General features: G+C 37.6%; 1 protein-coding gene across 8 annotated transcripts in view; it reads left to right on the top strand.

Annotated features, from left to right (window-relative positions):
* LOC121295083 (tripartite motif-containing protein 2-like) overlaps positions 1–10977 on the top strand; it is a 61353-nt gene extending 50376 nt beyond the window's left edge. For all 8 annotated transcript variants that reach the window (XM_041219423.1, XM_041219414.1, XM_041219473.1 and 5 more), the window contains 8 exons: positions 661–841; positions 1278–2001; positions 2936–3039; positions 3976–4143; positions 5404–5572; positions 6848–6918; positions 8174–8314; positions 8760–10977. In XM_041219423.1, the coding sequence (XP_041075357.1) occupies positions 661–841; positions 1278–2001; positions 2936–3039; positions 3976–4143; positions 5404–5572; positions 6848–6918; positions 8174–8314; positions 8760–8912 (1711 nt within the window). In that variant the 3' untranslated portion in view covers positions 8913–10977. The remainder of the gene's footprint in view (positions 1–660; positions 842–1277; positions 2002–2935; positions 3040–3975; positions 4144–5403; positions 5573–6847; positions 6919–8173; positions 8315–8759) is intronic.
* The last annotated feature ends 808 nt before the right edge of the window (positions 10978–11785 follow it).

Raw genomic sequence — 11785 nt, forward strand, 5'->3', positions numbered from 1 at the left:
TGAAAAAATTAAAACGTTGATTTAATATACGAGTTTTGCAAGTATCATAGTATTGCAGACAGAAACGGACCCCGATTGTAGCGGCGGTAAGAATCCAAGCATGCAACTTGTATCTTCCAAAAAAGCTATTTTATTAAGCAAATAGAAAGAATAGCAACGGTCGGTATGATCTTAGCTGACAGTCAGAGCTCACCAGGAGAACGCCTCTCAATGCTCCATGCCCCCCTCACCTCGGAGCAGCTCCAGCAGTGAGTGTCAAAAACGTTAGTTCTTTTATGTTCGTCCCAGCACTTATTTTTTTATTCAGTAGAATACAGGTGTGTATATATATATATATATATATATATATATATATATATATATATATATATATATATATATATATATATATATATATATATATATATATATGACATGGCTCCGGGGGGACCGGATCCGACCCGTGTATGTTTGACGACCCCTGCTCCATATGTTTGACACCCCTGCTCTAGGCTGTCAGATCCCATTATTTGTTTTTTTTTTTTTTTTTTTCTGTTTTGTTCTGTTGTCAGTATGACTTGAGTAACATGCTGTGCATTGTCACAAGTTGTTTGTCTTCACTGGCTTGAGATTTGTTATCCTATTTCTTAACCAGTTCAAAATGTCCCCCTGACTACACAGGCTGCCTGAAATAGACTCGGCACTTCAGTTCCTGTCCGAAATCCTGCAGCAGCTCACCAGCCAGAAGTCCACCATTGAGGAAGACATTCACTCCACCTTTGATGAGCTCCAAAAGACCTTGAATGTGCGGAAGAGTGTGCTGCTTATGGAACTCGAAGTGACATACGGCCTCAAACAAAAAGTACAGATCATGTTTAAAAGTCATTCATTAAGTGTTCCTTGCTGAAATTCCACATTCCCTTTAAAGGGAAGGGAATTGAATTGAATTGAATTCTTGCGCTTCATTTGATTAGCTCCAGTTGTGGTTTGCTTCTTATACAGCTGATCTGATTTGTTTGTAAATATCACATTTTTATATAGTTATTCTGGGTTTTGTCTGTTTACTACATTTACAGCATTTCATTAGCTGACTTGATGTTGAATCTATAACCTGTAGTCTACAAATATCCATTTGACAAAATCAGGTAATGTAACACTGATGGAATTTGTATATAGAAAGTATTGTCTGCCTTTCATAGTTTCTTTTAAGAATGCTTCACATAGATTGTTTTCTCCTAAACTTATAATGAAGAATATATAACTTTGGAATGTTGACTGATGGGTGAACACGTTCCCAGGTTCTCCAGACACAGCTGGACACTCTTCTCCAGGGTCAGGAGGGCATCAAGAGCAGCTGTAACTTCACAGAGCAGGCTCTGCACCACAGCACTGAGACAGAGGTGCTGCTGGTCAAGAAGCAGATGAGTGAGAGGCTGAGCGAGCTGGCCAGCCAGGAGTACCATCTGCAGCCTGAGGAGAATGATCAGCTGGACTTCCTCATTGAGACTGATGGCCTGAAGAAGTCCATCCACAACCTGGGCACCATCATCACCACCAACGCTGTGGCCTATGAGACAGTGGCCACGGGCGAGGGGTTGCGGCAGTGTGTGGTGGACCATCCCACCTCTATCACCATCACCACCAAGGACAAGGACGGGGAGCTGTGCAAGACCGGAAATGCCAGCCTTGCTGCAGAGATCTTCACCCCTGATGGGAGCATGGCAGATGGGGAGATCTTGGACAATAAAAATGGCACTTATGAGTTCCTGTACACAATACAGAAGGAAGGAGACTTCACGCTCTCGCTAAGACTCTACGACCAGCACATTAAGGGCAGCCCCTTCAAACTAAAGGTTACCAAGTCCACGGACGTGTCACCCACCACAGACGGGGTTAAGAAGCGAGTCAAGTCCCCTGGCAGTGGACACGTGAAGCAGAAGGCTGTGAAAAGGCCAGCGAGCATGTTCAGCACAGGGAAGCGGAAAGAGAACCCCATTGAGGACGATTTGATTTTCAGAGTTGGTAAGCAGGAGCTCTTGTTTTTGCACCCTTCTTTTTGTTTTCGTTGTAATCTTTTCTTGTCTCGGGTTTCTTTCGTAATCTTAGTTTGGGTAAAAGGATGCTACTGTTAAGATGAGATGTGATGTAAGATTTATCAGACAGTGTAGCAACATCTTATGTCTTTGCAAGTAAAGAACTCAAATACAGTTTCTATCAGTGGTTTGTGACTAATATTTTTAAAATTGAAGAATTATTAAAATCTTCTGCATCCAACATTCCTATAAAAAATGTTTGATCATGAGTATCTGTTCACTACATTTTACCATAATTTTAGCCTGTGCACTCTGGCTTTCAAGTTGGTGTAAAATGTATTCAGCTGGATGTACAAGGTTCCCTCTTTAACACAGACATGTATACAGCACCTGACAGCTCAGGGAATGAAAACTGAAAAAGCAGGGGCAAAATGTGATGTTATTTTATTATTTTTTTCCCAAAATGTGTTTGTTATGAAAAAACTGTGTCAAATCTTATGGGCCTTTACTCATTTTAGTACTAGTGTTATATGTATTTTTGTGTTGGTCCTCAACATTAGTAAATGTTTCCTTCTGGGTCTTCAATCAATTTCAATCCTATATGTTTGTTTAGTTTAAAGTTGAAACTTTTTGGGGCCATTTTTCAATGCATTTATATAGTGTTTACATTTTTTTTTTTTGTTATTTTCTACTTTTGTAAATGTTCTGTATTTTGCCTCTGGACAGCACTAAAGATATAATGAATTAACTATTTATTGAACAAAACAATTCTCTCCATGTAAATGTAACAAAAACAAAATTACTTTCACTAATTTTATAGGACTGTAGGTACTGTTTTGTGTTTGTGAAACTTGTATTTTGAAATTTCATTCTGAGTGTGTTATAGTGAAAGTGATGCTAAGATGCGTCTCTGCATGTCCCAGGTACCAAGGGAAGAAACAAAGGGGAATTCACAAACCTTCAAGGTGTGGCGGCGTCTTCCCTTGGAAAGATTTTGATTGCAGACAGTAACAATCAATGTGTACAGGTAGGAAATATTCAATTTCACCCCCTTTTATTTCAAATACATATATTGTCTTTGAGAGCACAATACTGTAGAGCTGCATGTCTCATCTATGCCTATTGCAGTCGTTCACTTTAACTCCTTTCTGAACACTTTTTGATCTAGTTTGCTTTACTGAAACAATAGGACAGGTGAAGGACGCAGTTAAAAATTCCTGTGAAAGGGATATGATTACCAAGTTCAACTGTAACAAAATGAAATGCTCCAGCAAGAGGACTGCTTTATATTGTTGTACAGCACCTGCAAAATGAAGACATCCAATGCTCAATAGTAGAAATTATGTTAATTAGAGGTATAAATGTTTACTTCACCTTAATTCATATTTATGGTAAATAACTACCAAACAGGTTTCTGTGGAGAGGTCTACACTTTATTATAACCTGTGTTGTTTAATTGGAAGAAAAAAAAAAAAAGTTAGACTTCTCAGCACAATACACTCGCTAGAGATGTTTTTAGCTCCAAACCTGTAAAATTATACTTCCACACTAAAAATGACAAATAAATCCTTTGATACAGTACTTTTGGACCCATAAGACACAGACAGAAGTGAGACAGGTCTTTTAGCCAATGATTTAAACCCAGCATTCATCTGTGCTCCTAATAGGCCGTGTGGTGCAGTGGTTAAAGAAAAGAGCTTGTAACCAGGAGGTCCCTGGGTCAAATTCCAGCTCAGCCACTGACTCATTGTGTGACCTTGAGCAAGTCATTTAACGTTGCTGTAAGTGACTTTGCAGCTGATGCATAGTTCACACACCCTAGTAGTCTACATAAATCGCTTGGACAAAGGTGTCTGCTAAACAAACAAATAATAATAATAATAATATGGGGAAACTGAGTGAAAAATAGATTTGAAATCGCCAGCCACAAAGGAGAACTAACATATTGGAATATATTTTACAGATATTTTCAAACGACGGACAGTTTAAAAGCCGGTTTGGTGTCCGTGGCCGGTCTCCAGGACAGCTGCAGCGGCCTACAGGGGTGGCCCTCCACCCCAACGGGGACATCATCATCGCAGATTATGACAACAAATGGGTCAGCATTTTCTCATCCGATGGGAAATTCAAGGTAAGGTCTATGGAAGATTTATGGATTTGCACGTGTTTCAGGTAATCACTTGGTACAATAATCTGAATAGTACCCTGGTGTACAGAAAAAACAGATTTGACCTTTCACAGTGATTACCTGTCTTGGTCAGACTGAGTGGAACTATAGTACTTAGACTGCAAGGAACAGACTGACCTCACATTTCTTTCCATAATTAAACGAATTTGTTCCTAGTAAAGGTAAACCAGTTTCATATAAAGGCATTTTTAAACTTTACATTTTTATATCATTTTAGAGTGTACAGTAAAATAATTGCTTTCAATGTTTATAATATAAATTACTTAATTGAAAAAATGAAGACTTCATCCAGGCTTTAAGCAGTTTAAATCAGTTATTGGTGATGGACAGATGGACAGCCAGATGAATGAAGGGGATCAGGGCATAAGGAGGTTACCAGCAGTGTTGTGTTGCTGCACTCAGAAAGGTTCATTTCTTTAATGTAACACCTCTTGTATGAGTTGCCTAGGAAACACACAATTAAGAGCTGTATGTTTTCACTGATTGTATGCAAATAAGCGATTTAACTGCTTCACACCTATATAGAGGTTTAATTAAGTAATTATGGTTATGGTTAGAACAAAAACCTAATGGATTTTGAGGAGTTCAATGCGCTGCCTTTTTGTTCCAACAGAATGCTACAAAATGAACACAAGCAACAATGCTGTTAAAAGAAAATATCAGCCATCAGCCATAAATAATGTGCAGCACCAGACAACCGGGGTTATATACTGTAGGTCTCGAATGTGCTGTTTTGAAGAAGCACATGCTATAGCAAACATTTTTATTTTAGAACAAAACGTCAGAGATTTATCTAGTGTAGTACCAGAAATCATGTTTTAAAATGATAATGTGTGTGTTTCTTTTAAAACTGCACATTTGAGACCCATATAACGAACGGATATGCCTGGTGAGGAACATTTATCAAATTATTTTGTTAGCTGCAGCCACTTTAAACACATAGTAAATTAATTTATGCTGGAAAGGGACTGGCCTGAATTACTTGAAGCAAAATAGCAGAACGATCTCCAATTGTAAGGATTGAACCAGTTACCTTGTGCACTAAAAACAAGATCCATGATGCCAGAACGAAGAAACATAACTTGGTTACCACTGATAAAATAAAATGAAAACCAGCAAACAGGACATAGAATATCAACATTGTATTTAATGAATTTTCATTTTTTAAACTGTGTATATCTTATCAACTTATTTTTCTAATAGACTAAAATCGGTTCAGGAAAACTGATGGGGCCCAAAGGTGTGTCGGTGGACCGGAACGGTCACATCATTGTGGTGGACAACAAGGCCTGCTGTGTGTTCATCTTCCAGCCCAATGGGAAGCTGGTGACAAAGTTTGGTAACCGTGGAAACGGGGACAAGCAGTTTGCAGGTACACTTGATGGTAATATGTAAACCCCCTTTCTTGTCTTGTATGCTCACCAGATGCATGGAAGTCGGAGCATGGTCAGGGCATTGCATCACATGCACGTCTCCCTTTTCATTATCCAAACACCAGAACCGCTTGTGTGCATGTCACTCCTTAAATGTCTGTCTAATATATTGTAAAATAAATGTTAATAACCCTAGACCAGGGTGCACCAATTCGGTCCTTGATCTGGAGTCCACCAGGATTTACAAGCATCATTAAATAATTAAGTGATTTAAGACCTAGAGATTCAATTAGTTTAATTATGTAATTTAGGGTACAAGTGGAACAAACACCAGGAGAGCACCAGATCTTGAGGGCTGTAATTGTGCACCCCTGCCCTAGACAATGTGTTTATTTATTTATTTTTGTAGGGGGGGGTTGTTTTGGTTTTTTTTGTTTTGTTTTTAAACCAATTAAATTAGACTGCGTAGTATAGTGAAATTACAATATTTGGGTCAAAACAGCTCCTTATAATATTTAGGTAATTCCAGAAGTCGACGAGATTCTTGGTATTTTCTCCATTTGTGGTTGAAGAGAAAGAGGGTTGATGAGAATGGGTCTGAAGTTTGCACAAACGCCATTTTGATTACCTTTGACCTAATATTCTCCTTGTGGGAATGATTTAGAGCAGGGGTCATCATTCCTGGTCCTGGAGGGCCAGTGTCCCATCTGGTTTTTGTTCCAACTGTACCCTAAGTTACTTCATTGGACCAATTAAGCTTCTAATAAACACTTAATTTGTCAATTAAGGAATTTAGGGTATAGTTAGAACAAAAAACAGGAGGGACAGCGGCTCTCCAGGACCAGGGTTGGACACCCTTGATTAAGAGCAATGCTTTTCAACCCCGGTTCTCGGGGACCCTCGTATCTCCTGGTTTTCATTCCAAATGAGCTCTCAATTACTTAACTAAGCCCTTAATTGAACTAATAATTAGCTTAATTAGACTTTTTTTATAGTTCTCAGCACCTATAAAAATTCAAGCTCTCCAGTTATTTATAACATTTTATAGTTAAGTTGAAATCTCCAACTGTTTAAGAGCTGAAAACAATTAAAAAGGCCTATTAAGCCAATTATTAGTTTGACTAAGGGTTTATTTAAGTAATCAGTTGGAATGAAAACCAGAAAACAGAGGTCCCTTAAATTCACATTATGTAAATAAGTCAGAGATATTTTCTATTACAGTAATAAAGATGTATACTTTATATCCAATTTACATTTCCTTTTCTATGCTGTAGGTCCTCACTTTGCTGCAGTGAACAACAATAATGAAATCATTGTTACTGATTTCCATAACCATTCTGTTAAGGTAAGAATGAAGAATGATCTGCTGTACAGCTGTTTTCATGTATCTCTCTCTCATTATCAGTTAACTTTAAACCGTTTGTGTCCTCATGTTAAATATAAAACCCTGTAAATGCTAGTTTTTAAATCTGATATTTGTATGGTGTTATCTGCCTTTTTCGATTTTTAGGACTACCATTCTTGCTAATTTGGGCAGTACAAACTGACATATTATCACAACCAGTGGTGGAGGAAGAGGAAGATGGGCCCCAGTAAAGGACCTTATTGTGGGCCCCCCTCCCCAAACATTAATTTAACCCTTATTTATAAACATCAAACATACCAAATAAAGTGTTCACTATTGAACTGTATTTAATTGTCAGAATGTTAGCATGTATTAAACAGTATGTAATAAGAACGTTTTCCACTCACCTACTTTATTTTATTTTGCGTACATCTTTACATCCAACACTACACTATTTTTTTAATCATAAACGATCAGGTTTAATCACTAACCTTACCAAGATTCCCCAATTTTGCGATCACAGAAATTATTACAGAATTCAACATTCTGCACAGACATTTGCAAAAATTCTCGCATAGGAAATTATTATTATTATTATTATTATTATTATTATTAAATCAGAAATGCAGGCATGTTGATTTGCTGTAGTTTATTTTGGTGCCCGCAGCAGCACCCAACAGCTTCCGTCTAAACTACAGGATGAATCGTGCACACAGAATATAACTGCAAATGTCTGTGCTGAATAGTACCCCAAAACCTTCCATGAAGACATGCCTCGTACCAGCCTCCGGGGGTAGAAAGTTAGGATAATTTAAGACAATTGCAGTACCTGTTAAAATGAAAGGGCGATACAATCTGAATTACTGTCACCGCACACCGGCAGCTATAGTGATACAAATGTATAACATCTGCAAATATAAATGCAAAGGATATTATCATTGTTCAAAAATAATAAAAACTTTCGAACCCTTCCAAGGCCCTCGGAGTGCGCAGGCCCGTGTGCAGTGGCACCTGTTGCACCAGCTGCTGTTCCGCCACTGATCAGAACCACTTAATACATGCTTTAAAGTAAAATATGAAATATTTATTCATGTATGGAGAGCGGCATCAGTTCAAGGTGCCAGCCTATTTGATCTGCATTCCAAAAAATTAAATTCCAGAATGGGGGCACATATTCAAACTGGGGACACTGACAATGCAAGCTTCAGTACAGTCCTCTTATGCTTACCCTGCTTATGTTGTTTACCCTGTGTAGGTTTTCAATCAGGAGGGAGAATTCATATTGAAATTCGGGTCCAACGGGGAAGGCAACGGGCAATTTAATGCCCCAACAGGAGTGGCTGTGGATACCAATGGCAATATTATTGTGGCAGACTGGGGGAACAGTCGAATACAGGTTGGCAAGATTGCTGTTTGGGGGGGGGGGGGGGGGGGGGGATGTACTATTGAATCACTGTGGTTTATCACAATAGAACTTGTGGTTTCCTCCTGGCAGTCATTTTGGTAAATATTGTTACTTGGAATTGATGCCAAGTGGAAAACTATCCCCAATCAAGTAGCGTGCCCTCGCAGTACTGTACATACTTGCCATATACAGACTACTGTTAAGTCTTACCAAATTACTGTTTTAAATCTGTTTCTTCATGCTGTTTTTCAAGATTTTCCTGCATACCCTTACTACGATAACCATCTGAAATGGAGGATATTTTACTCAAAATTATGTATGGTTTCATAGTCATGTGACACACTGACGTAATGTGTTCTAATGATCAATCCAGGCATTAAACTTTTTTTTTTTTTTTTTTTAATGATTCTCAACTATTTTCTTTCCATCCAAACAGGTGTTTGATGGCAGTGGATCATTCCTCTCCTACATTAATACATCAGCCGATCCTCTGTATGGTCCACAAGGTCTGGCCCTCACCTCCGATGGCCATGTGGTGGTAGCAGATTCTGGGAACCACTGCTTTAAAGTGTATCGTTACTTACAATGACAGTGACCTGCGAACCCTCCCCTGCCTCCGTTTCCCTCCAGGCCATCTGGATGCATCTGCACTAACCAAACTAGTCTGCCATCCACTGGGTTTGGAAGAGAGTCACTTGCAGCTGCTGTTTGTTGTGGCTTCTCCTTTGCCCCTCTCCATTAACGTCATGAGAACTAGAGAATTCCTTTACCTAAGATGTTCAGTGTCCATCCACATACAGCCTGCTTTGAGCATCAAGTGATTTAGTGAAACATGAGGACCATGTGCCAAGTTAAAATAAATATATAAATAAATCTTGAACTTGTATATTAATACTATGTTGTAGTCTACTACTACTACTAACTACTTGTATAGTTTAAGAGCATAATCTGTTGCAGTATTTAAAATCTTGAGCTTTCTGAATACCTTTATGCTTCTGCAATGCTGTAGTTTTTACTAAGTTTGTCTTTCACAAAAAAAAGGCAGGAATGCTGAATGCCTGATGTTACGCTGTTGTAATCGTTTGATAGATTAACACTCATTGACATAGCTGCAGAACTGAAAAAGACATCAATAAAACGATATACTATAAAGTGGGTGATAAGTTCATCTGTAGATGTTATTATTAATTGGGATTTGGAAACTGAGAAAGTGTGTGGCTTCTTACTTAAGAGAGGGAAATAGAAAGGGCAATATGGTATCTTAGGATGCCTCTATACTCAAAGAATAGCTCTAAGAAAAAAAAAAGTTGTACTTTGAGCATTTAAAATTGTCATGTATATATACAAAGCCTTGCAGTTAAGACAGACAGTTTATGTTCATTTCCATGACTTACATACATGCTTTTAACATTTAACTTGGCCTTCAGCTTTAATCAAGCAAAAATGGCTGTTATTGCATCATTGTAAGCATCTGCAATTATCAAGAAACAATCCAGAAAGTGATTGGGGAACCTGATGTGACTTACCAACATTTTTTATTTTTTATCACAAATGGTGGTGGCTGTGTAACAAAGCCAAAACAAAAATAGTCACACCTGATCCCAAGAGATAATGTATGGTATTTACAATGGTATTATTGCAAATTTATATTATTAATTTATTCTTAATGGTAATTAATTAAATATTGCTGCAAACTTACTGTGACTTTGACAAGATCATATTTTTTCAAAGGCTTCTTGTGTCTCCAAACAATGCGTTTTGCTTGTGTGTATCTACAGTATGTGGGAATGTACTGTGCTGCATATTTTACAATTTTGTCTTCATTTATAAATGTGACACCGATACTAACTGATAACCCATTCAGTGCTCTCTTCAGTTAGATTGTGTTGAAATTATATCAATAAGCAATAATGGCTTTAATTTTCAAATACTAAATGGACACTACTTATCAGATTAAAAGTAATATCTATTATTAATTGAGTATCACATTAAAAGTATGGGAGTAATTAAGGAGTTGCTGGTATACCTACTTTTGCACGATTACTGCAAGGATAATTAACAGTATTGATCAGTACAACTGGGTCTATTTAGATGCAGATACAGTCAGTGCTATAATGTGAATGTCTTTTGTTGTTTATTTATTTGTCTTTTTTTTTGTTTGTGTTGCCAAAATGGAAAACAAAGTGCCCACAGGAAGCTGATTATGTTTAAAAGAAAGTATTTTTGTTAAAAAAATAATAATAAAAAAAAAAAAAAAAATGCTACTATACTTTGGGATTTTTTTTATTGATGAAATGTATGCTGTAAATTTTGGAACTAGAGATTTTGTACATGGGATTTAAAAAAGGAATGAAGCAGTGGTTGTGTTGCTTGTGATGATGAATGTCTAGCACTATGTAATGTGTGTAAGCATCACAGCCTCAGAGTCCATGCTTTTATATCCTTTTCACCGCCCGAATGCTCTATTACTAGCACAGCTTCATAAACCTGCAGTAAAGATCACCGTTCACGATATCCAGAGTAGTGCCCATTTTCAATGCTTGCATTGGATGCACAAAATGTTTGTATTTATTTATTTTCAAACATTCCGTTGTTGCAATTGAGTTAAAACCTTTGTGTGTACAGCACAGAAATAAAGTACTGCATTCATTGAATATTGATTTTGTTGGACATCGTCTTTTTGTTATTGATCCTTATGAAGTACATGACATGTACAGTTTTATATCCAAGCAAAAACTTATTTCTTCAGCAAGCAATGACACCATGCAGTATTAATGGGTAGATTTAACTTTTCTTTTTTACTGCCCCCTTAACTTGTTATGATGTTAGTATTAATTCCCATTCTCTTATGGCAATTGCTCTTAATTATTCCTTTTTTTTTTTTATAAGTCTGTGTGAAGGTGCTTTCTCCTGAGTTTGGGAGCGGCTCAGCAGTTCTTGTTGCCCCTCACAGATACGGCTGTGACAACAGACACTCTTCCATTCCATAGCTTCTCACTCTTCTGTACTTTCCCGTATTTTATTTGGATGTGATACTGATCTTGTTGTGTATTTTTCACTCTGGTTAAAAACATGCCACGTAACTTTGCAACAAAACAACTGTGGTATACATAATGAAATGTCTTAAACAGAAATAACTATATAGGGGTATATGCAAGATCAGGACAGGCTGACCAGTCTGCATTAATGAGAGGAGTTCTTGTTGCTAGACTGCATTTGCAGTCTGTAGTTCTGAGTGGGTTTGCTTTTCCCAGACTTATTTATAGTGTTAACTGGTTAGTAAACAAGTCTCAAAAGGCAATGGAAGCCACAGCCTTTCTGTTCTAGTGATATCTACATGGCATCAGTAATATAGGGAAATTATCTCAACTAGCAACGCCAAGCTCCTAGACAAGGGACCAGTTCTCCTCAATTGTGTTTTGTTTATCTTGGGCCTTAACAGGTTGTTCTGGATTCTGAATA

The sequence above is a fragment of the Polyodon spathula genome, chromosome 2, assembly GCF_017654505.1.
Source record: "Polyodon spathula isolate WHYD16114869_AA chromosome 2, ASM1765450v1, whole genome shotgun sequence".
Taxonomy (NCBI): Eukaryota; Metazoa; Chordata; class Actinopteri; order Acipenseriformes; family Polyodontidae; genus Polyodon; species Polyodon spathula.